General features: G+C 40.8%; 1 protein-coding gene across 1 annotated transcript in view; it reads left to right on the forward strand.

Annotated features, from left to right (window-relative positions):
• The first annotated feature begins 3,317 nt into the window (after positions 1 to 3,317).
• cdh2 (cadherin 2, type 1, N-cadherin (neuronal)) overlaps positions 3,318 to 26,049 on the forward strand; it is a 60,214-nt gene continuing 37,482 nt past the window's right edge. Inside the window, exons 1-2 of the mRNA XM_004542736.6 lie at positions 3,318 to 3,632; positions 5,274 to 5,382. Coding sequence (XP_004542793.3) covers positions 3,573 to 3,632; positions 5,274 to 5,382 — 169 coding nt within the window. The 5' untranslated portion in view covers positions 3,318 to 3,572. The remainder of the gene's footprint in view (positions 3,633 to 5,273; positions 5,383 to 26,049) is intronic.

A 26,049-nucleotide genomic window follows, 5' to 3' on the forward strand; every position in this document is an offset into this window, starting at 1 on the left:
ATCACTTTTTATTGTCACATCACATGTGCAGGCACACTGGCACAGCACATGCGAGTGAAATTCTTGTGTGCGAGCCCCACAAGCGACAGAGATGTGCAAACACAACAACACAAACGAGCAAAATACAAGAATGGCCAACCTGAAACTAATAAATATATGTACAATATATAATAGTGTATGCGTTTCTGGATGTGTATACTAAATATTTTCCTGTGTGTGTGTGTGTGTGTGTGTGTATACACATTTTTACAAATTAAATAGTAAAAAAAATAAAATAATAATAATAATAATAATAAAATATATAAAATATACAGAGTTGAATATGTGCAAAACAAGTGGCATTTATATACAGTGTGGAGTGCATAATGTTGAAGTTCCAGTAGTGAAGCTGAGGTGTCTTGGGGGTCTCAGATTGGTATTATGCATCATGCAATGTGATATTGTTTGATTGAATGCACCAAGTCCAAATTGGATTCCCACTAACGCCTCCTCCCGTCCCTGCCTAGACAAGTACTGATGAAAGATAACCGCCTCTGCATTAATCAAAGAGATGGAGCATTTTGATCCCACTCTCAATTAGATTACATAAATGTAACAATTTGTACAAAATGTGATATCAATTATCAGCAGGTCATTCGGTTTGATCTCTTGCCCTATTCTGTCACAGCAAAGAAAGGAAGGGCACGTGAAATGTGGCTGCCTTTGGTAAATAACTGGCTTTCCTTAATCGACGAAAGAAAGGGAAACGTGACCACAACAGTTTATCTGTGACAGGTGTGTGTTATATTCATTTTTGATGTGCATTCTTCTTCTTCTTCTTCTTCTTCTGTTTACATTAATGAACGGTTTAATTATTACTTTTAATCATCAGGCGTGTTAATTGATAACAGAAGAGTCAGAGGTGACTTAAGTCCCATTTCTGCAAGAAGGAAGCACTTAAAAAACTGAAGAAGCTTCTCGGATGAGAGGTGAAACAACTTAAAGAAGTCCAGACGCTTTTCTTTGCAAGCTTTGACTACAATGACCTGGATGACTGAGAACCTTCACAGACACACTTAAAAAAACAAAACTACACATCGTTTGCTTCTCGTATGTGTGTATGTGTGTTGCGTGTAAGAGGAATTTAATGGTGCTTGCTGTTGATTTAGGATTACAACAGACTCTCAGGAGTGGATGGTTTGATTTGTAGGAGTGGAGGCAGCATCACACGCCTACTTGTCTGTACCTGAAACCGCCAATAACTTGGAAAACAATAGATTGCCCAGGAGGGGGTGAACCGAAAGTCAGCCTTTGTTTATTATTTGCAGATGGAATAAGTATTTTTTTCCCTCTCCCCCATCTACAGAAATAAAATATCTCAGATGCGATCTCTTTCGTGGAGCTATCTCATGATAGTTAATTAGGTGTCAGCAGCACAACCCAGGTGACTTAACCTTCATCAGGCTGTATCACATGAGGAGGCAATTTAAGAGAATTATTCATTGTGTCTTTGAGTGGAACATGAAAAAAATATCTTTGCTTGCAAATTCTAAGCTGAGGAAAGATGAATAGACTGCAGAATTCCAAATTCCAGAACGAGTGAGCCATTTATGAAACAATGAGCTTGTTAGCCTGTGATGGGGTGCTCAGTGTATATGTGTATATGCATGTGCACATGTGTTTGTGTGTGTGTTAGAGAGAGAGAGAGAGATATCAATAAAGGATAACCAAAGCAGATTCACACCCTAATCACCGATAAATACCATACCATACCACCTTTATTTATAAAGCACTTTAACATAAAACCAGAGTTCACAAAGTGCTGTACATGCTAAAAGCATAAGTAAAGAAAATTAAAATGAGATAAGATCAAATAAATAACTAAAAAACTAAAATAAATTGAAACATGTCAAAACAAATTGAGTCAACCCCTCTAATCAATGCCAAAGGCTTCAGCGAATAAATATGTTTTAAGACGACTTTTAAATTCAGAGAGAGAAGAGGCCTGCCTAACATGCAAGGGTAGATCATTCCACAACTTTGGAGCAACTACAGCAAAAGCACGATCACCTTTAGATTTATACTTAGTTTTTGGTACCTTAAGGAGCTGCTGATTGGCGGACCTAAGGGAACGGGGAGGTGTATATGGTTGTATACACACACACTGGACTTTCTGGACATTGTTTTTGCACAACACTGGTCACTATATTCTTCATTTCCAGTTAATACTTGTACAGCTGCTGTTATTGTGTATATATTTATTTATATTTAGATTTCTTCATACATTCTTATATAGTTCTATATATTGTGTATTGTGTATTTTGTTGTACAGTTATTTTATTTTCAACTTTAATTTATATATTTTATCTTATTCTTCCCAGTTAAATTTACCCTTCATTCTAATTTGTGTTGTACAGTTATTTCATTTTTAACCTTAATTTATATTTTATTCCTTCCTAGTTAAATTTACCCTTTTTAATTTTTCATATTTATTTCCTATCTTATTCATAGCCTTTCCTTTTTTTGTTTTCTTTAGGTCACGAGCAGTTGTCCAAGCATTTCACTACATATCGTACTGTGTATGACTGTGTACGTGACAAATAAAATTTGAATTTGATTTGTAGTAGCTCCGAGAGGTAGGAGGGGGCCAGGCCATTAAGATAAATGATAATCCTTAGGATGTAACATGCAGCAAACAATATTTATCCCAGGGCTGGTGTGATCTGAATGTCACACCTAATGATCGGTAAAATCTGGGCTGTTTTTCATGCCAGCTGACAGACAGCTAACTGGTTTACTGATGCCCATGACATTCAAAAAGCATTTTCTTTCTCAGAGGAGTCTGGAGCCAATGACCAAAGAGTTTGGCTGGGAAACTATAAGGAAATACCAAAATGTTCCACTAAATGTGTGGCAATCATCGCTAAATAACTGTGTGAGTCTTTGGTTTGATACACTACTAAAACTTTTTAATACCTATGTATATGAAAACCATATACTGCCTTTGGAATCAGGACACTAATGTCCAATTAGCAGTTTTGTAATCGTGTATCTTTTCAGGCTGGAAATGTAAACCTATAGTTGTTTCTTCTACGTTTGAAAGCATACTTTCATTTGATGCATACTTTACCTATAAGACAGACAACAAGAACAACAACAGCAATAAAAATGCCATGTCAATAGTCATTAGACGAGATAGCTAAAGAGAACCCGCTCCTTTCCAATAGTGAAATTGGCTGTGTCACCGGCAGGGAGAGACAGTGAGATGGGCGGTTTATAGACTAGTGGCCGGGGCTTTTTTTTTTTTTTTCGTTTTCGTGTCGGACTGGATGGGAGGGCGCAGCAGCCTCAGTACCAGGCAGTGCTCTTCCCTCCGTCAGCTACGGACTGGATAGATAGAGACAGAGGAGGAGGCTGCTACATGCTGCCGCCGCTCCTGCCTTTGTCGTAGAAGGATCTCTCTTTTTTTCTCCATCGAGGGCTGTACTTGAGTCAGCGGGATATTCTTTTTTTTTTTTAATTTTTAAATTTCTTTTTTTCTCTCCCTTTCTTTTCACGGATTCGGAGGGAATTAAGCATTCACGGGCGTCCAAATGTGTTCCTTACACGAGGGCAGCGGTCTGCTTCTGCTGCTGGTCTTGGCAGGACTGCAGGTAATGTAACGTGTAAAGCGGCTTCCAGCAGGAGTTACACCGGACAGTTTCGCCGCTTGTTTTCTTTCGTAGCGACGCTGTTAATGTTGAGTTTGGGGAACCCGGGCACGGTGCTTAGACCCTCCAGCGGCCACTTTACATTGTGTGCAGTTTGATAAAAACAGTACACAAAAATCCGCTGTAAAGTGGCTTTGACTTAAATGGCTTCTTTCTTTCTTTTCTTCTTTTTCAAGAGATGCTGCGTGCGCATTTTAGCCAAAAAAAACAAAGAAAATAATCATTTGGATGATTTGCAATCATTTTGCAGGCTAATGTGTTCTCAGTTGGGCGATACAGGCCCACGTTAACCTAGTTATGACTTGGTTATATTTAGTTTGGTTTAATATTTATGTAGATTGCTGCAGCGTGTCTCTGTCCCCCCGGGCGAGTTAATTGCATCTGTGGTAGAAAAGAAAAGTCTTTAAGATGAACAATGAAAAGTAGCCGACTACATGTTATTGTGGTAATTTCACCTCAGTGATGGGATAATGATTGTTGTCCAGCCTTAAGGTTGGAACCCCTCTGTGTAATGGGGTGACTTGTGGAAATGTATTTATTTTCATTAGTCAGACACTTTGAGCAACAGGGGAAAAAGCAATCAGGCAGTTAAATGAAAGCTTTTTGGGATCTGAAAAAACTGCAACTGTGATTTATGTTAACATTTGTATCTAGAAATATACATCCCTTATTCTAACGTGCCAGACTTCCAGCTCTGCTCCTCCTCCTGCTCCCCCAACCCCTCCTCTCTGCCAGCATTTTCCATTTAAATTCCTCTGATTAAGAATGGCAAGTGGCACGGATACTCACAATGCTCTTTTTCAGCGGGGCTCCTCTCGTCTTACATTCTTTTGAGAGTGCACGCAAAGAAACAGGGCCAGGCCTCCCTTCCTAAGAGCTGTTAGTTGGCTACATTTGGGCATGCCTGGAGACCAGAGCATTTTTTCTTAATAAGTATACCCTGCGTGTGTTCTTCACAGTCGCTGTTTTCTTTGTTTGGCGCAAAACTCACTCCTTATGGAAACACAAGTTTCATAAGCTTTGTTTTCTTTCTTTACAACAGCCACATTACTCTCTAAATATCTTGTCCCCCCAACTACAGCTTTCTTCTTGAAATTGGGGGGGGGGGGGATATAAAAAGGAACATATTGATCAGTCACAACCTCGCAGAGTCTTTAGAAAACGCTGTGGTTTGAGGGTGTTTATTCAGACATTCACACGTAAATGTTTATTCCCTCAACAGTGGATTGTTAGCATTTACTTTTTATTCCCTTGTTCCTGTACTTCAAAGTGAAGAGTGTTTGTCTAGAGTAGTGTGTTGATCAGAGGGGCTGGCCAAGAGTGTTGGCTATTACCCTGTGCCTGGGCCCCTACACAGAGACAAATGGAGCTTGTTCTTGCCTAGCCATGCTTTTTGGCTAATGCTTAACCCTTTTGGCCTCATTATCCTAATTGCGGTCCCTGCTATAAAAACAACAGATGCTTTTGTACAACTGTAGGGACTTCAGAACGTGACCAAGGGGTTTCGGAGGCAACAGGAGTGCATTTCTGAAGGTTGATTTATGACATTGTTGCCCCTTTCCCACCCCCACCCCACTATTACAGATTGCAGCAGAGGGCAGGGGTGCCCCACCATGCAGGCCAGGCTTCTCTGAAGATGTATACAAGGTTGTGGTGCCAGATATCACCGAGAAAGGACAGCCCCTTTTTAACGGTAAGTAGTGAAACATTCCTTGCCCTGTTATGTCTCTCCTTGAGGGTGCGAGTGTGTGCATGCATGCATATCAGTTGAGCGTGCTCACCTACCTCCATGTGGTACAATTCAGGGAGGATCAGAACAAGCCTGACAGATTTAAACAATTAGCTTTAGTGCTGTTCTGTGGTATTGCAAGTCATGTAGTTTGCCTTGTAAACCAGCTTAAATGTGCCTCAGCTTTTTATGGCTCTTTTCTGCTTTGCTTGCATGGTGTTTTTTTTTCTCATCTCAGAGCAAGTTGAAAACCAGGCACATTGTTAGCTGACTGCTGGGCAAACACTGTGGCTACATTAGTATTATTATTATTTTTAGTTTACCTTTTTAGCAACTAATATCTGGTGGATCAAAACTTGTTGAATCCAGTGAAGATGTGACTCCTGTTGCAAAGCGTTGAAACCCAATTACTCACACATTCGAACACTTACACAACGTTAATCAAGCAAATAGTTTAGTTATTAAACATTCCCTGCCTTCCAATGAAGGGATGAATCATTTTCATTATCTTATGCCATTGCATTGCAATGTGTTGTCATAATTTATCATCACTTCTGTACAGATTTCAATCAAACTCGTTAAACATTTTGCCTGTTAGGTCAAACACTCAAAAGTTCCTGCTACAATGGTAGTGTTCTCAACTACAGGGTGACACTGCTAAGCCCACTCAATAGCAGTAATAACAGCAATTTAAATATCCTGGGGAATGTTTGTTACAGCAGTAGTCCTTCTTTGCTGAACACAGAAGTGGGTTTTATGTTTTTTCCAGCATATAAACTGGTGCAAACAAGAAAGTAGCAGTTCATTACGTTGCAGCAGGCATGACCAATACTGCTTCTTTGGAGTTTAATATTGGTGAAATGAGGATGCAGCTACTGTGAAATGGTACGCAGGTCTGGAGACGGTAATAAAAGTGGAATATATCACCGTTGTGCCATCAGAAGGGTTAGAGCCTTGAGGTCATTTGGACTAGTAAACATTCTCGATTTCACAGCGCGTGCCTAAAACTCGCACGCTGCCGTTGGTGTGAGTCTGTGGGGTGGAGGTGGCGGGGTAGCAGTGCCGAGGGAAGAAAGAAAGGAGCGAGGGAAGAGAGTGCTCCGATGGGTGGGTGCAGCTTTCACTGGGCTTTACCTTGTGCACAAGTTCCTGTTTGATCCAGCAGGTGATGGATTTCCCTCCGTCGGCTCGTGGATGAGCCGTGACTGGGGGTAATCAGGTTCTCTTTTGTTTGCCCCCACACTACCCCCCTTACCTCCTCTTTTCTCTGCCCTCCCCTCCCCCAGACACATTGCTGCTCTGTGGAGATTTCCTTGACAGAGTGGGGCACTCCTGTGTCATTGTAATGCAGCAGAGCTCAGCAGCGTGGGATGATGTTAATGAAACTGCATTCTCTAATGAAAATCTCCTGTGGCATGTTTTGAAAGACAAAGCCCCCACAGTGTGAAGAGTATTCCCAAAGTTTTACAACGTTGCTTTCACCATGCTGGTGTAGAATATTGCTTTTCACTAGCAAGCTTTTATTTTTTTAACTAATGCTTTTTTAGCCACGCTGAGCAGGCTGACGCTTTATGTTTCCTCGCATTTCATTAACGTCGTCAATTGTGAGCCTGGAGGTTTTAAATAACGAATCGGAAAGACACTGGCTGAATTGTGGAGTAGCTGATTAACCAATGAAGGTTCATTTCAGTATGCAAAGTTTTCTCTTTAAGTTGTTGGTGAAGGGTCACCAGATGTCTGATGGTTTGATTAGTTTATTTGAAAGAGGATCTTCTGGAGTGGCCCATGTAATACTATCAGTGCATTGCGTCTGGTGTCAGTAACATGAGTCCTTTGATCATATGATTTTGCATTTGACCCCAGATGCATTAGACACCTCGGAGGTGAGTCGTCTGACATCTTTGTCCCATCTAATTGCAGCGTCGTCTTTGCCATTGAATGACAATACACATCCCGAGGCCTGTAAGACCTGGAAATGGTGGCGGTTCACATGGAAACTGCTGACATTGTATGCGCTAATTTAAAGACATCCTGTGGATTTAATGATAGGAACTGTGGCCAGCCAGTTAACAATGTGTATTTAGTAGTAAGCGTTAATCAGGTTTGTGTAAAGCAGACTTTAACTGTTTGCTAACCACGTGAAAGCCCATTGATTTTCATTAGATTGGTAATAATTAATTGCATCAAAGTAACATGGCGGAGCAACACACAGAAAAGTCAGGGAGTACAACTATTCTTTTATGAGGATTCCTCTACAATGAGCCATTCAAGGGAGGCTGTGCTCATTGTTTGTAGATGCCAAACCACATCAGGCATGGGCAGTTGGGCGCTATGTCTCCACGGGGCTGGATATGACCTTGCTTTTAGGCCGGAATATTTGCTTTGGCCTGATACTACCGAAGAGAAATGACCAAACATAGTTGTTTATTATCAGACCATCACACATGTGAAGGCAGTGCTTCCCCCTTATCTAGTTTAGTTGTTTGACAAAGTGACTTTACTAAATTGCATTTAATTTCAGGTAGGCTGCGGCTGCGGGTGGTTTGCTCCTGGGTTTCTAATGGAATCCTTGCGGCTTTGGAGAGCTGACACACATTGTGCCGTTTTTTTCTAGATGAAGCCTTTAAAGCAGGGTTGCAAAGCGAGTTTGTTGAAGCATTATTCAGCAGAGGTTTCCCTCCCTAAAAACTGGGTTAATGAAAAGCCCAAAAGCTTAATTGAGTTTAATACACTCTCTTATGCTGCTGTTCTGCTATCCCCACCCCCTCCCAACCTTCTATGCTGCTTTCATTTTTCTTTCCTCCACCCCTGAGCCCCGAGTTTCACTTATTTTCTTGACAATTATGGGAGCTCTGGTGATGAAAAAGAAGTATGTTTATAGTCAGCTTTGGCCTTGGTTCAAGTGCTTTAAATGTGCTGGTGTCAAGAGGGCCCAGTTGGCTGGCTGGCTCCACGCATGACTTGGAGGATGGATTTACAGTTGACCGGTTTAATAAAGGGATTGAAAAAAGCAGCATCAATATCAGCGAGTAGAATACATCAGGAAAATGTTTCCAGGCTAAATATATCTTAGAATTTGTAGTAAATGTATTATTTTGACTAAATGCACCTCTTTGCTATGTTTGCAAACCTTTTAGACAAACCGATTTTACTCTTTTGGCAGAAGAACAAATCTGTTTGGAAATTCTAAAATTCTGAACCAGATAAACCCAGTATGTTGTTTTTCTGTCTCTCTGCTCTGTGTTAACTTTCTAATACAGCCGGGGCCACTCATATGTGTTCAAGGGGCCCCAGTGTTTGGTGAGACATGACCCTGCTCGACCTGCTCTGTAAACTGGACCTAGTGCTCAGCAACACACTCAACCTTTCTGCCTAGCCTCAAATTGGGAATGAGGTTGTCGGGGGTTTCCTGATGAAGTATAGATAAATGGAATACCAGCCAAAAAGGTCCTGACCCATCACCGGGGGAGGCCGCAAATGCATAGCACTTCTACCTTATGTTATTCTGACCCGCAGAGATGATCATTCATCACTTAGAGACACAAACGCAAATTTAAAACCTAGGGTTTTTGAGACGTATGCAGGTTTCTAAGCATTTGCCCTCCAACAGCATGATGGACAGTAGGTAACTATTATGGTTTTTGTTGAGTGGACCGAGAGTTGTATGGATCTGCCTTAGGAAAAATCTATAGAGCTCTTTTGTTTGTTGAAATATTTACTGATAACTCCGAAAAACAGGAGAAACAGGATATTTACTGAGCTGTTGAGATCTCTGTTTTTGGGATGTGTGAGATGGAGCTATTTTTTGAAACTCTGTGGCAGCACTTGGCATTTTAATCTCAAAAAATGACTTTATTGATATTCAAATTCATTTTTGAGACGGGATCCATAGGCACAGAGTAACTACCATGCAGTATGGGAAAATTAGGAGCACTACGAGGAGACGCTCGTCCTTTATATTATATTTTCTTTGTATTTCATGTATATTCTTTGTCGCTGCGGAACAACGGGACCATGGCCATCTTTCTCTTTTTACCTCCCTTCATTTTTTTAAGCTAAAGCAGCACTTTCACTATAACTTTGTTCAAAAGAGCAGTCCGCTGCCCCTGCCTCCCTCTTTTTTTTTTTTCTCAAAGTGAATCAATGAATTCAGGGTCTTTGTTTGCTGAGATCAATATGTTGTAATGAAGGCTGCGCTCCAATTCCCAGCTAAAGAATCACTGTCGGGTTCGGGTTGAATTTGTTTTATTCTTTATTGTTATCAGCCTGCATACATTTGCTTTCATCTGACTTCACTCTACCTTTTCTTTCCTGGGAGCAGCGTGGCCTAGATAACCACCACATATTGTGACGACAGATTGAATCTTGGCAGCAAATGGTTTTGGAGAGTAACCTCTTGTAAGTTGCCGGCAATATAACAAGGAAACAGAGTGACTGGAGTGCCATTGGTAATAACATCGCAGTCATTTGTCAGAACATTATAGCTCCATTGCAATCCTAAGGCTATACTGTAACAGTGAAATACTAGTAATGTTAGCGTATGAAAGCAAATACACCTATTTGTAGCTAAATTGTGTGCGCTTCCTGAGCCTGCTGTGCGGCATGATTTTATAGGATGCATTTTATTGGTGTCTGAACTTAGCTGAAGTTTTCTCCGAATCAAAGCTAGTATCAAATTAATGCTCCATATTTGGAGGCAAATGGGCAGACACTGGCTTGAAGCTTCTTATCGCCTCAGTTCATGTCCCTCTTATCAGTTACAGGCCCTGCCCTCTACAATGGGCACCTAACAGCATACCACTGACACTTGGAAGTAGTTAAGTTGCCCTTCTGTCATGCCTGTGTGTGTGCGTAGGAAGTTCGACCTTGGCATATAATTAGCTTGTTCTGCCCAGAGAGGTCTCGGTGGAGGTGGAGGTGACGAAGTATAATGGTGACTGAAGCTTCTATAACCAGCTAGGTTTAAAGGCTCTGTTAACATAAGATTTGACAGAAAATCGGCTGTCAGGCCGTGCTATATAATTTTGACTGTGACTGGTGTGTCGTAAATGGTCCTTTGCCTCTCGCATAGTGTACACGTGGAACTCCATTTGCCAAATCACAATTTTAATGTCTGTTTTCAAAGCGCAGTGATTGAAGATGGATTTGAGAAGCAGGGATTTCACAATAGAATTCCTTCACGTGATCATATGAAGGTTAAGGGAGTTTATGAGTTTTTATCTTGCCACGTTTGCAGTTACTAGTGACATGAAAAAGATCTGGAACATTCCTAGTTATTGTGATTATGAATGCCTGGCGCAGTGGTTCTGATATGTTTTATTTAATGTGAAGAACACCCAGAACGTGCAATAGATGACCCCGCCGTGTAATGAGGCCATGTATAAATAGCTGTATTGACCTGACTTTCTGCATATATGTCTCTATATAACTGGGCTAGTATTATTTTTCACAAGTGAAATGCTAGAACCAGTGTGGAAAAAAAAAAGAAAATGCCAGCTTGCACCTAGAAGACAATACATCATCACTTTGGAGTGAATTGTTTTCTTTTCTAGGGTCTGATTTGTGGATTTCAGCGTCATTTTTCTTCTGTGGGAGAGCCTTTTTTTGGCTGGTAGAGCAAACAACTCCACGTCTCTTTCACAGATTCTGTCTCTACAGAGAAAGCGCTCTTTGTAGTGTTTCTCCAGCTGTTTATTGTGCAATAACCCTGTTCGATTTTGCCCACAGTTTCTGTCTGTGCTGTGCTTGTTTTTCTCATTATGTTAAGCTACATGAGTGCACGGAGTCCTCACGTTTACGCTGGCAGGCATGTGAAAGGAAGCCCCTCCCACTCCCCCCGCTGCTTCTCACTCTTGTTAAATCTTTTGTTCGTAAGGCGTTACATTTAACTCCAGCCTTTTTTGCTTTCCACCAGAAAAGTAGGCATTCACTTACTGCTCAGGTGTAAAAGTCGTCGGCATTACCTGTCTTGCATAGCTACGAACGACAGACAGCGGGCAGACAATGCAGTCTTTGAGCGCAGGGTCAAACCAGGAAGCTAATACTCGAATGAATATATTAATGAGATAGTTTGTGCAAAATAAAGACTGAACAAGCCTTGTCTTTAGCCTTTTTTATGTATGCAAGTGACACACATATCTCACATATTTCAAGCCTCAAAATCAAGAGACTACAAGAATTGGCTTTGTATTATTCCTCTGACAAAAGCAAACAAGTGAAATTTGAAGCATGGATAGATTAATTGACCCACATACTGTCGCCGTGTTCACAAAGGCCCAGTATCCTGCTTAGGAAGAGGCCAGTTCAACTATTGTGTTCTGCTGCAAGCTGAAATTTCAATGCACCAGCATTTTTCTGGACACTAGCCTCTTATGACTTGCTAGGTTGTATCTTGTGACATTCTCCATGTTTGATCCAGTCCTCTATCACCTCCACCACTCGCCTTTTTTCCCTTCCCCCTCTGCGTCATGATGAGTGCTTTAAGATGGAGGAACTCCCCTGGCTCTATATAATGATTGATGTGCCTTAATTGGGTAATGCAAGGACAGTACTGTAGCATTTAGTCCTTTTACTTTGTTTCTTTCTTTCTTTCTTGGTTGCAGTGACCTTGGTTGAATACATATATATTATATATACATATATATATGCAAACTAGGTCCTAAAGCTTTCAGTGTAATATTGATTTGGACTGGCGATTGTAAATATTTCTTTACATTCTCTCCCCACAAACTGTTGGCTCATCATATGTAGCCCACAGTATTACTCGTCTCAAGTGATCTACTGTTACCAGGCCTTGCTGACACCAGTGTCTGCCAACCCCAGGGATATTATGATTGACCTACAGCAATTTCTTGCCTCCATTTGAGCATGCACTATAGCAGTAAGCAACATATCACTTTGCGGTCTGTGTTGTCTAAGTTTATATTAGCTGTGTCGATATTTACTAAGACATTAAAGATCTCGGAGAATGTCACCGTTTTCCCCCCCAGTTGCACTGCCTCCTCAGCAGAACAGGGTCTGCAAGGGTAATGTTTTTTTTTTTTTTTCTAATTGGTTATGCAAACTGCAGGTCTGATAGTTCAAAGCATGTTTAACCAAGATATATGGTGCTTAGGTACGTAAGAACAAAGAACAGGCATGTTTGAATCTGATTTCGATTGGTATCGCTCTTGTTATGAATGTACCTTTTCTGACATTTGTGTGTTTCCTTGCTTTTGTCCTTCCTATTCTTTATGAATTGAACAGCATTTGCTAGAAACCGTAAGCTAGCTATACAGTCAAGTAGCTACATTAGCAAAGCTTTGCTAGAAGTGGCTGTAAGATTTCTGAGATATAAATGTTACCGCAAAACTTACTTATACTTTCATATGAGATCTTAGCTAGCAGTGGTGTGGTTTGCACAGAAGAAAACTTGAACAAGGGAAGCTATATAACTCCTTGTTACAATGCAATGCCATACTCTTTGGATGCTGCGTGATTTGAGCTGGTTTCCTCCCACAACAGGACACTGACCCAAAGCAGAGCTTCAAACTTTGCAAAAACTAAAGTTTTAACAAAAGAAGCAGTCAGTTGTACATTGCCTGTAACAATGGCAGATCTCAAATGAATATTAATGAGATATGTTTTTGCAAATGTGCAAAATAACGAACAGAGCAAGCCCTGTCTTTAGCCTTTTTATGTATGCAAGTCACACACACAGGTCACACATATTTTAACCCAGATTTGAACCCCATTTTAAGCAGAGTGCACGAACTGGCATTATGTATATTTTTTTCACAACACAAGTGAGATTTGAGGCAGAGGTATGTTAAATCAGCTTTTAAGAATCTATCCATGTTTAACAAGATTCAGATGAAATGTGTCTAAACAGGCAGAATTTGCAAGTCCTGCAAGCCTTTGACTTCTGCATTATTCTTCAAGATATTCAAATATTAAAAGCAAAAATATATTTTAGGTGAAACTTAAAACTTCTATTCAGCTACCCTAAAAACAACAACAGCATTGTGATGTCAATTATAGGGCATATTACACATGTCTGCCTATTCTCACCTGTCAAAGCAGCTCAGGTATTGCCACTATTTTAATGGCCACTTTCTTCCAAGTACTGGGCCATGCTTAGTGTCCCGAGTTCTTCCGTACTTGTTCATTTTCTTTATGGCTTTATATCATTTTATCCTGGGCAGATAGAATCTGCCTGTGTCAGAGAGCTGGCAGCAGCTGCCCATTAGATCTGCATGAGCACTAATATTAAAATCAATATTTACATTCCTAACTTTGAAATCTTATTCTGCATGTCAGTGTTTTTTTTTCTTTGTTTAAATTAGCAGGAAACCTGTTGGCACACTTGTCTAGATTCCAAGATGGTTGTGGTGGGCAAAAACACATAGCTGGAAGAAGAAAATCATAGCTGTACTAGTGGAAGGTGAGATCAGATAATTTGCCCAATGCCATGAAGCAGTCAAGGCCATGAAACTACTATGAAATCCCAGCTGTTTCCATAGTTTAGTCTCTTGACGCCTGAAGCAGAAAAAGTAGTCTTAACAAAAACCTTCGGGTCAGACGTTAGACTGGTGCTGTGCTTTACAGCGTGCAGGTGCTGCTGTTTTCTGGTCACTCATACTGATCTTTTTTAGCCAAGGGAAATGCATGGCAAGTACAGTGTATCTGTTTTCCCATACAGGGTGTTGTGTGATTCAAGGTTAAAAAACAACAACAAAAAACTCAATAAGGCCTTAAAGAAGTTTCAGAAATCACTCTGTATGCTGTGAATGTGGATTCGAAAAAGTCAGAATTGGTCGAGAGAATTGCACGTCTCTGCTCTTTATCTTTTCCCCTTTGTGTATATTTCTAAAGATCAGAAAGTAGTGAGTTGAACTATTGCTCAATAAAATTGAACTTTGACGAACTGAACATTCATTGAAAACACAATAGAAGCCCCTCAATAGCTTTTTAGATAGAGTACCAGAAGTCGTTACACTTTGTATGGCCTGGATTTGAAGATGCTGAACAACATCCCACCTACCTTCCATCTGATTTCTCACAAATAGAATATGCTCGGTCTTACTGTATATAGGTCCTGTGTCAGTTCTTCGCTGTCACACTAAGTGATCTAAATGTTGTGACCTTTGAAGAAGATAAGCTTCCTTTGGCTGACTTGAAGAGTTTGGAATAACGCCTTGAACCATTAATTCGCGGCACTGCTAACCATACGAGGGCTATGAGCCAAGGTTATTGACCTTTCACGCCTGTCACTAGTGATAGAGGGACCCACACCCAGAAGGGAAAATAAAATGTGCTTATTAAGGAGCCGAACTTTGTATCGAACCGAGGGGGCAGCTTTATTCTCCAGATTTTTTTTTAATAGTTTTTTTGCTTTCATTTAAATTATTACTGTATTTTTTTTAAACAGCGTTTAACCAATTGTTTTCAAATAAATTAGACAGCGAGAGCACATACAGCTAGAATTACACAAAATCACAGTGCTTCTATGAATATGTCTGGGGAGAGATCGGGGTATGTAATGTGCAGACTCCATGGAGGATTAAAACTTGGAGCACAAAACACATTACAGCAGCCAATCTTAAACTGAGGTCATTATTATCTGATGGATTCAGAGCCACTTGCGAGCCTTTCTGCAAAGATAATTTGAAGGACCTTGGAGTTTTATTTCAATCACAAATCTTTCTTCTTTGGTTTTTTGTTTTTTGTCTTCACTTGCTTATGCTTTATTGCGGCTGAAAGACAATGGGGTAATCTAACAGGCAGAAAAACCATTTGAATAAAATGAAGCATGTAAAGAATGTTTGTGTGGACTGTGGCGAACCAGAGCTGTGAATAGAGAAGATTGAGTACATGTTATTTCAGCCCTGTCCTCCCTCTGAGCTCCCAGCCTGTAAAATCTTGGGGGAGGGATGCATTTATATTGGATCAACATGCTATGATGTTATTTTGTTTTACAGCCCCGCTGGTTTTGTGTTCATAATCATACCTGTTATCTTACTGGATTCAACTAAAACCAGTTTTATAGTGTAGAGAAGCTCTGTGATGCATTGTTTGTATATAGGTCTGCAATTACATCCCAGGGGAAAAGGAAATAGATAAAAACAAGAGACTTGTCCCATAAATGTATTTTAGTTATTAGACAACTTTCTCAGTGCGGTTTAAAATAAGGGCAATTTTAATATCGTGCATTTGTTTCGTTCACATATGTACCTCAGATATTGCGTGCGTGCTTCACTATAGTCCAATTTAGAGAATCAGTAAAATTATGCTACTTGCACCATCCTCCAAGGAGGGCTGATATTTTTTCAAGTGTTTGTTTGTTTGTAGGAAAATAGATATAGGTTGAGGTAAAAGGACTAATGCATGAGAATGAGCTTGAGCGTGCTGTTGGTGAGTGCAGTGCCTACTTATGCGTTACGCTGGTGGGGCTTGTTTTTGTGCTTAAATGGACTGTTTATCAAAATGTACAGTATAAAACTGGAAAAAAATATTATCTTGGCCTGTGGGTAGCAGGGGTGGGTATGAGTGGGAGTGTGTATTTTGGACCTGAAAAGCTCCATATCGCAAGAGCTTATACGTCGAGCTGGTGCTGCAGACAAGTGGGTGGCAGCTGATGGAAAAACATGCACTTAGGGTATGATCACACTGTAGCTAAGCATGGCTGTCACCTAAATCTCAGGTTCACACACAGTTCAGTTACAAAAGAGGAGGAGCACAAAATGCTGGAAATGAAAAAGTAAAGCCCAAAAAAATATATCTGGCTGAATTTCAGCGTGTATTTATTTGAAATTTACAATGTGTGTTGAAAACACAGTGGCGAGAGAGTTTTGCAACATCACTCATAACCTTTTTACTTTCTCCTCATTTCTCTTGGAGGTGTGAGTTGCCTGTGCCCTTTCAGTCGCAGATACAGATATAGAGACGGGAATAAGCTGTAACATCCTAACATTTTCAATCCAGGCGGCATCTTTGCACAGGGGCCGCCTCAGAATGTGGGACATTTTGCAGTCTGTGACCGATTGCAGCACTTCTTTAAAGCATTTCTTCTTTAGAGCATTTCTTTAAAAAAAAAAAAAAAGCCATGAAATTTGTCAGAAAGAAGAGTAAGTATTGTGTAAAAGTCTTGAGCCACCCCTCATGTCTGATTATATTTTACTTCTGATGTTTTAAAGTGGTTCTGAATAAGCATTTCTCAAGGTTTTCTGAAAGTCTTTTACATTTGGGTTTATTCAACTTTGGCTGCTGTTTCACTCATTTTCAGTCCAATTCTTTTACCTAACCTTTTTCAGATGACTGTTTTTTTTTAATTGTCCAGCTACTTAATACTGGATCGTTCATGGAAAAACAAAAGCCAGCAGCCTGTCACAGTATCTGAAATTCATGTCCTTAAGAAATAGGAAAAATACAGCAAAGACCTGACACAGGACCTGAAAGATGCATTTGACCATTTAGTTACCCCCCACTTGCTCTTCACAAATGGTCTGAGTGAAAGAGTGGCTTATGAGAAGCTATTTCTAAGTAAGGGAAAGAGGAATAAAAAGGCTAAAGTATGCCAAATGGCACAAAAGCTGGGCTGAAAATTAGTGGCAACAGGTCTTATGAAAGTTTTTGGTTTAAATTGCCGTCACTATGTACGAAGCAGGTCAGGAGAGAGGTACAACAGCGGGAGGTACAATCTTCTGTAAAACACGGCGTTGGAGATCTTGTCAAAACTGACGAATTATGAATGCAGAAAAGTACATCGAGATTTTGATCCGCCATTCAGTACCACCTGGAAAGTGTCTGATTGGCTTCACTTTTCCACATGACAATAATCCCAAATGCACTTCCAATGCAGTAAAGGCATAGCTGGATAGAAAAACCCACAATGGACCTCAGCGTTATTGAAGCAGTGTGGGGTCATCTTAACAAAGAACAGAACAAAAGGCAGCCAACATCCAGAGAAGAGCTCTTTGAATGTCATTCAGGAAGTTCGGAAAACTAATCCCAAAGACTACTTAAGGAAAAAACAAAAGAGGTGCTTAAGATCAAGCTTGTGTTGAAGTAAAAAGGTGACCATACCAAACACTGACTTTCAAGCTTTGTAGATTTGTACACGCGCTGTTTTTGTTTTGTTTTTATGTTTTTTCTCAATAAATTGCAGCACCTATCTGACTTCAGACTTTTGCCCTGTATTGTAAATAATGTCGCTTTAATAAAATGAAAGCGATGTTTATTTGAACTATGCAGCCCTGGCGCTTTTGGCCGTTTGTAACCTTTTAACTTATCATGTTCTGCTCTCATGGAGTTTGCCATTTCTAATCTCGGTTGGTGGTTGATAGGGCTGTCAGTCAGGAACACACAGTCCGAACACTAGCTGGCCACCTTAGTCCATTTGTCATTATTAGTGTTTGAGTCAAGTTTTTACCGGAAATGAGAAATTAGCATTCACTTACATCACTCCTTTGTGGAGCAATGATGGTGAGGTGATTTTGCAAAAACACTGTTCCACTGATTATCCTTTCAAAGAGTAAACAAAGAACTTTTTTTAAACAACAGACAGCTGTTGATGATTTACCAAGAGCATAGAACATCAGGTTGACATGGCATATTAAGTCAGTACTTAGTGTTTGTTTAAAGCTGCTGTCTCCTCCCCCGCCCTTCTCCTCACAGGACACACACACACACACACACACACACACACACAGCTTGTCTTTTAAAGGAGATCTTATTGGATAAATAGCGGAAAAACAACTGCGGTGAACCCATTTGAATGTTTCCCCTCTGTCCTACCAAGAATGTGTTGTCTTGGAGAGCTGAGGTCAGACACACAAACAAGGCTTTGTTCTGCATTTACCAGGCTTATTCTGTGCAGAGTGACTGTAGTGGGCAACACTGGCACATATTGTTCATTATGCATCCGCTGAATGATTGGGTAGTTAATTGGAGGAGAATATTTATTTATGAGTGTCAGTGCTGTGTATTAGTTTTATTTAATTTTGACTGTCAACACAGTTGCAAACATCTTCGGAATTACAATATATTGAAGTTTTGCACTCTGAGGCTTTTCCATAGACCAAAAAAAAAAGCATTCAATTAAATGCACTTGTGTTTTTCAGAATTTAGACTATGCATATAGTGCATGCAAGCATGCAGCTGCTATTAGGATATGAGAATTTAGACGTTTTATTTAGAGTGATGCCGTTTCTAAAGGAGAGCTGCATAAATGAATTGCCTGATGATGTCAGCAAATCACGGTGTTATAAAGAAGATTCGTACAAATTTCAGCAACACTTAGTCTCACAGCAACAGTGTGGCTGGTGTTGCTTTTTTTACAGACAGTGAGACTAACAACCAAAGCATCTTTGTAGGTATTTAAAAACCTCTGAGCAGCATTCTATGAATACCGGTCACAGAAAGCGTCTAGCCTTTGCGCCGCCTAAACCCTGGGTTTCATTTATATGTCCTGCTGCAGTGTGCTTGGAAAATGCAATTGATTTGTGTTGATTTGTGGGGTTTTTTTTAAACAAGGCAGTTGAGACACAGGTGGCATGCATTGATGTTAGTTTTTTCATTTCGTATCAATGTCCATTTCACTGCTATCCACTTCTAGCAGATCCATTGCTAGCATGCCCCACAGGTGAAAACGGTGGTTCCCTAGTTGCTTATCATGCCCTCTACCAGACCAACAAGGGGTCTGAGCATGTGTATACATGCGCCTGTGCACCACCGTTAAATTCCATTCTGTGCTGGCTAAGTGGGGATTGGCATTTTCTCTGCTCGTCAGAGGGGGGTTTCATCTGCTGGAAAACGTGACAGCTGGGCAGAATTCTTTCACTCTTCCCGTACCAGAAAGAGAGACAGAAATGAGGAGAGTCACGCAGAGAGTGGGGTAGCCACAGTTTCCTGGCTGCGGCTTGAAACGTGGCAAACGTTGGCACATGTGGTATGAGTTAGCGCTAACATAACAGTTTTTTTAAGAGTGGCCTCAAACATAAAAGATGCGGAGCCAACTTCTGTTTTCTTTCGTTTGTCGTGATGCTCTAAACAGTGAGAAGTAACAGGAGGAAGGGTATAAGAAAAGTAATTTATGTGCGGACTAGAAGCATGCGATGAGCCCTCCCTTTGGGATTAATGGGAGTCTCTGTCTCTGTTCACAGGAAATATGAAAGGCCCTTTGTTGGTAAAGGGCTTGCTGCTGCCAGCAAATAACTACCCCCTGTCATATCAAAAAATCCCCCAACCTCTAAATTCATTGCGTCCTCTGCTGCTCATCCTTCACCCCCTTTTCTTTCTATAAGCCAATGCTGTTTTCTGTCAAAGTCGCTCATTTATGATTCTACTCTGCGCCTGCTGTACGGAGGCCCGTGAGACACAAGCTCGCATTGTTAGTATTCACTGTCACTTCCAGGGTTCCGGCCATTGGGTGAGCAGTGCGAAGAGTAGGAGCAATAGTCCTGTACAGGTGGTGATTTATACTTTCACCTGTGACACCCATGTTCACCCCTTTGTCTGTCCTTTTTCTGCCTGTGTTTAATTTCAGGACGCGCTATCTTATCAGGCAGGGAATAGCTGGTTTGCCGTGGTTGATGTGCGACTTGTGGGCCGTGCTGGTGGTAATGGTTTATTTTTAGTGTCGGTGCCGGTGAGTATCGGTGTGTGTGTGTGGTGGTGACTAAGAACACCTCCTTAGGCTGCTCTAAATTAAGAGTGGCCTATCAGTGAGGGGAAATGACTGTTTGCCACTAGACTGGCAGTGTGCCTTTCATCAGGTCACACATTGGTCTCCTCACACCTGCGGCTCAGGACAGGAGGGTGAAAGGCTGTTGGCAGGTGTTAATTGCTAAAAGAAATAAGACAGTGGAAAACGAGGCTTGATGCTGTTTGTGTTTTTGCCATAATTTTGGTTTTTCACCAAGTTGATATTTCATACATGTATCATTTCTGTTTTTGCATCTACTCTGGAGGACTAAGGAATCTGACCAACATTTTTTTCTGTTATTTGCTTGCATTTCATTAATTTTCTCTGGTCCTTACAAAAATCCCTCATTGTTTCAGAGTTTACTACAACTCATTTCCCCCCCAACTTTTCATTAAGCTCTTGGCTCACTGTGTATTGTATACACTGCACTTTTTTATATCAAAAAATCTTTTTTCCTTCCACTAAAAACTCTTGCCTTTAAAAAGTTAGTTATTTAAAGCTTTCTGTCATACTCTCGGCAAAGTCTGCCTCAGCATTTAATAAAAAGCGCATAATCTATTGGCTCCATATTGACTTCCCCAGGCTGACTCCAATGGATTTGACATGGATAACATGGTTGTGTTTGTAACGAAAGGGAGGGGAGGGGATTTAATAAAAACAGGAGACCCCCAACTGAAAAAAGGACGTAGGCAGAGTGAAATAAGAAGAGAGGAACTTAAATTAAGAGGGCTCAACTTGGCAAAAGCCACAGGTTGTTTGGGGCAACTGAAATGGGGCTGTGCAAGCTGCCTCTCTCACACCCTCCCTTCCTGAAAGCTAACATTCAGGCATTAATCAGGACTGAATATGAGCCTGACATTAAAAGACTGAAAGAAAATGTACGCACTGAGCGTCTTCCCTATAAGTGATTTATAACTGACTTATCTAATTCTCTTCATGGAGTGTAGATCGTCAATGAGCTTCATTGTTTGATGTTATTCAATGCTTTAATTGTAATACTGGGGACGCCATTCATTTGTTTAATTTACTAGACTGGGTGCTGATGGCTGTGCTGGCATAGTAGGAGGGATTTTAATGGCCATCTTCTGGAAAGGATAAGGCTTATTAGGTCTGATGGGCCTCCTGTCTCATGTAACCTAATGTGGTCATGATAGACAGAGGATTCTGGGTTTGGATGCATTGGAACTATAAATCGAAGCATATTCCCAGACTCTGGACTTTGTAATTGCCCATTAAGGGCCATGTTTGTAGATCGAGGGGCCAGATGTCCCTGATGTGGCTGAAGGTCCAACGTGTGCTTTGAGGCAGCGTGCAGTTAAAGCGACGAGGAGCATGGACTGGACATTACCCCCTCATTAAAATGACCCATTCTCTGCAAGCAGGCTCATAAAAAACCCTTTAATGTTCTTAACAGAGGAGCTTCACAATTTGCCCACAATTCCACAGCCGTAAAAGAGGAGGAATTGAATTCCATACAAATTCTCTGCTGTCTTAGCTCACAGCACCAGCTGTCTGTCCATGTTTAAATCTAACCCATGGGCGCCACTCCCTCTCAGTTTAGTGTGTTCCATATGCTACATGGATCTTAAAAGCTCAGCTCCCACTGGTCTATTTGAGCAGAAGACTGACTGGATTGAAAGAGACATTTGCAAGGACAACATCAGACATTTTAGTATTTCATGGAAGAAAACAAACGATCCCGGTGATGATAACCTGATGGATTTGTGGTACAAAAAGGAGGCTTCTCATATTACCACTCACATCATTTGTCTATTATTGTCTCTTTCTTAGTAAATATATGCAAATGTGTACTTGGTTCTGTGAAACCATGTCATGAGATGGATGGTAATTTAATTTACTCCAGGCGCACAGTCAGGCATAGTGTTACTGTCATATTGTTCATGCACGACAACATCAAACCCCCGCTTTAGACAATAAACTGGCATGATTTGAGGTGACTCCCAAGCGTTAGTTAGCATTGTATATTTTTAGCAATGACAATATGGCTCAAAGTAAATACTGAAGTATGTATATCTGTTTTAGAGCTTCTGCGTATATCTGGATCCATATGCAATACTGCTAACAAGGATCTCAAACAAGGATTAGCCTATGCTCACTTAATAATTAATGGACTAATTATATTCAAACTTTTATTGAACATTATGTAGTTTTTGAAAGCTGAGTGTAAATCCGTGCCGCACGTAAATAAAGTAAAATTTCTACTTTTGTTCGTATTGCGATGAGAATAAAAATGTAATTTGTTGTAAGCGCTAATAAAATCCTAACTCTGGTTTTTGTTTGGCCTATAAAATGCACTTCACAGCTGCCATTGATCTGCAAGGGGTGGGGGTGAGGGGATCTATGATGCAGATGACCTCCTAATGTGGATTCCAGTGAGGTCAAAAGGCAAATGTTTGTGCTTACAGGTCTTCCCGTTATCCCGGGTTGCTACAGCTGTCACGTTAACCTCCTTTCGCATAAAAACACCAGCTCGAAACGCAACACATTATCTTCAAACATCGCAGCTGCTGACACTTTAATGCGTCTGCTGTTATTTTGACAGAAGTCACGATATTTAATTGTTAGGTTTCCGAAGCAGCCGCCCTCAGACTAACTTGAGGATGAAATCGTATTTCTAGCTCTTATAACGCCGTGCGCTAACGACAGTGCTGAATGAACCTACATTTTTAGGTGGGTTGTATTCTGGAGAAAGTCAAGTCTCCGCTATGCTTGTTTAGTGTGCAACAATCCCCCACTCACCATGTCTATAATTTAATTGTTTTCTTTCAGTGGAATGTTAGCCTTGCCTGTATGCTGGCTATAATGAGTGCCAATGGAAATCTTATTTACACTAGCTGGTTTAAAAAGTGTTGGCCAGCACAGTGGAAAGTGTCTGCTCTTTTTCTGATGGATGGGTCTTTTAATGTGACAGCTGAAAGAAGCCCTGCAGTTTCTGCAATGGGCCAGGATACAATAAAACACCTACAAGCAGAGGACTACTTTTACCCCCTCCTCTTTCTCTTTGCTTCACAATGCCTTTGTAGCACGTCTTGCTGTCTCGTTCCCTCTGCTCTTCTTGTTTGGCCAAAAAGTAATATGCAACGGACTGCTTCAGGTTACAATGCAGCATGTAAGATACTTTTCAAATGGTTAATATAAGGGGTTATAGTAGAGAGCTGGGAGGGAGGAGCTACTTTCCCCTTTGCTGCTAGGCTCAAAGCATTCAGCTCCTGCCCATTGTGTGTTCTTCCTGAAAGGGATTTGTTATGGGGGTGATCTTTGACCTCTCTACACCCACATTATGTAAATGAGTGCACAAATGAGAGAGGTGATACTATTAGATTTCTACAAACACAAGGAGCGTTAGTGCGTTAGTGCTTTGATTTTTGTGAACTTGCTGATAAGCCAGATACTTGCTTGCATGTTAAAGTAGTTATTATACATTTGTCACTGGATTTCTGCAGGGCTTTTGTTTTTTTTTTGTTTTTTTGGTAAAAATTGCTGGACAAAAAGCCCCTCAAGCTGTGAAGTAGCACAGATACACATAAAGTAAGCTATACCTGTTGTCATGCAACTGAACTTCTTCCGTATGTTGCTAAGGTAGTGGTTGGGAAGGTAACTGGATCTCCCCTCGACATCCCTCCGATGCCCTCCGCTCAAATGCTGTTATTGTCCCTGTGCACAAAGGATGGTGGGGGGGATGTGTAATGTAAGATGAAGCAACGCGCTGAGGTTCATGGACAACGCCCTTTCCCAGACTGTATCCGAGTATATCAACTAACGGTTTCTGGCCTTAGAGGTTTTAGATTTCGCACCAAGGAGACCATTTTGTCAGCTACAAGGGGAATAAACATAATAACAACTGACTGTCTCAACTGTTCAAGCATTTTAATTGATATCTCTCTATATATAAAGCTGAATTGTATGAGAAAAAAGGGGTATAATACCGCCTGATGTATTTAGAAAAAGGAGCTGACCCATTAGGCCGATGTTATACTCCAAAGTAGTTTTGAATGTCTTCAATAAGCGACTCATCAGTTACTATTTTGCTGTGTTTGTTTAATCAGTCATTAAAAAAATCCTGTTGCTCTTCCCCTCCTGCCTTTTGTGTACAGTGTTAATGATTTTAACAGCCCCCTGGTTGACACTTTAGTAATGCAAGTTACACAGCTGGACTCAATGGTTCTCAGTGTTGTCTTTTTATTCTCTGCTTTTATGTTGATTTTCTTTTCTCTCAGTGCAGTAATGCGCTTGAAAAACGGCATAATGCCTTTCAAAGAAAGGACGGCCTTCGCACTCAATAAACTAAAGTTTTGCATCGGCGTGATTGGCAGTTGTTGTTAATGTGTGTCTACTACTGAAAATGTGCAGGCGATGGCGGGCATTGTAGCCTGTAGTCTAGCATGTTATGGCTACACGCACAATGCTTTGCTGTGCTGATAGAAAGAGTTTGCGGTTTACAGTATTTAATTTGAACCAGTCTGATTTCACCTGAGCTGTTCCAGCTTAAAAGTATTTTTAGAGGTGGAAAATGCATGTTGCTGCTTAAAGGGTCAAACCGAGCGATGCTCACTGTCAATAGCTATCTAGATTTTAATTTAAAACATTTGCTGGACGCCCATGAAACAGCCGGCTAAGTGTTTTTCTTTTGGTAACACAAGTACGCTGTCAGCATTTCTGCACATCAAGATCCATTTGAAATTTGTTCTTCAGTTTTTTTAATTAATTCAGCATTTGCAAATATGCGGGACCTTTTGCTTGTTTTTAAAAACTCAGTCTGACTCTGATGTGCATGATTCAAACCATATGCTGCAGGAGCTTAAAAGGTTTCCACTGCATCAACAGACACAGCTGGCCAGCAGTCTGTGATCTCATAGCATGACATGTTTGCTGTATTTTGCTGCATTGCCAAAGCCCTACCTTTGCTAACAAATTTTTTTTTGCCCGCAGATGCCAAATCGCATGCTGATGAATAACCTTCCAAAGTATCCAGTGTTCTGCTTTCGTTCAAAAACAAGAGCTGGTGAATCAGATACTGTGGTGAGCTTTAGGGCTCCACAAAGACTGTGGTGACGTCACAGAGCTGTTGAGACTGTAAAAATGTCAGCAGAAAGTTATTTATGTGCGCTCGGCTTTGGTGGAGCATCTCTTCGACACCCATGTATAGTGTTAGAATGAGAATTACAGTCTGCTCTGGCATTGAGGTGGAGATGGACAGTGAGTTACAGCTCAAATGTCATCACTGCTGATCATTAGCGGGCCTAACAAACTGAGCTATTAAAGTTTGTTTTAGTGCTCCTATCAACAACCATGCAGCGCCATAGACATGTGCTATTGAATTCATATAATATGAGTTATTAGGCTGTACATCTTGAGTGTCCATGTATATTGCCGCATCTGTCCTGTGTGGTCCTAGAGAAAATTGAGTAGCACAGGAGATCATATTAGTTCATAAGCAGCTGTGCCATACCCCGACCACATAAGATATGAAAAAATAAATAAAAGTTTATTGTTATCACCCCTGGACTGCTTGTCCGAATCCCTGTATTCATCCGAGGGTGGTCACACATTTTGCGCAGATACTTTGTTCAAAACAATAAATAATAAGCTTACTTCTACCAGAGTGTTATCAGCCAATGAAAGTAATGAGATTAAACTCGTAAAAAGAAAAGAAAAGAAAAAAACTTAATTCCTGTGCCCACTCCAGTGAATCAGAGGCATGTGGATAATTGAGGAGAACAGCCCTAGATGAGAAACAGTGCGAGCAATAAAATCAGCCACACACCACGAGATGCAACCCCATCACTCCTCTTGGTCTGCTCATGTGCTTTAAAAAGTAGGATCAATTTTCAGTCTTGAAAACTGCTATTCTCGTACCTGCAGGCCTATCGGAGGAGTTTTAAAGAAAACAGGACCCCACCTGGAACAATTTAATTCCGACACATATT

Source organism: Maylandia zebra, linkage group LG18 (assembly GCF_041146795.1).
Source record: "Maylandia zebra isolate NMK-2024a linkage group LG18, Mzebra_GT3a, whole genome shotgun sequence".
In the NCBI taxonomy this organism is placed as follows: Eukaryota; Metazoa; Chordata; class Actinopteri; order Cichliformes; family Cichlidae; genus Maylandia; species Maylandia zebra.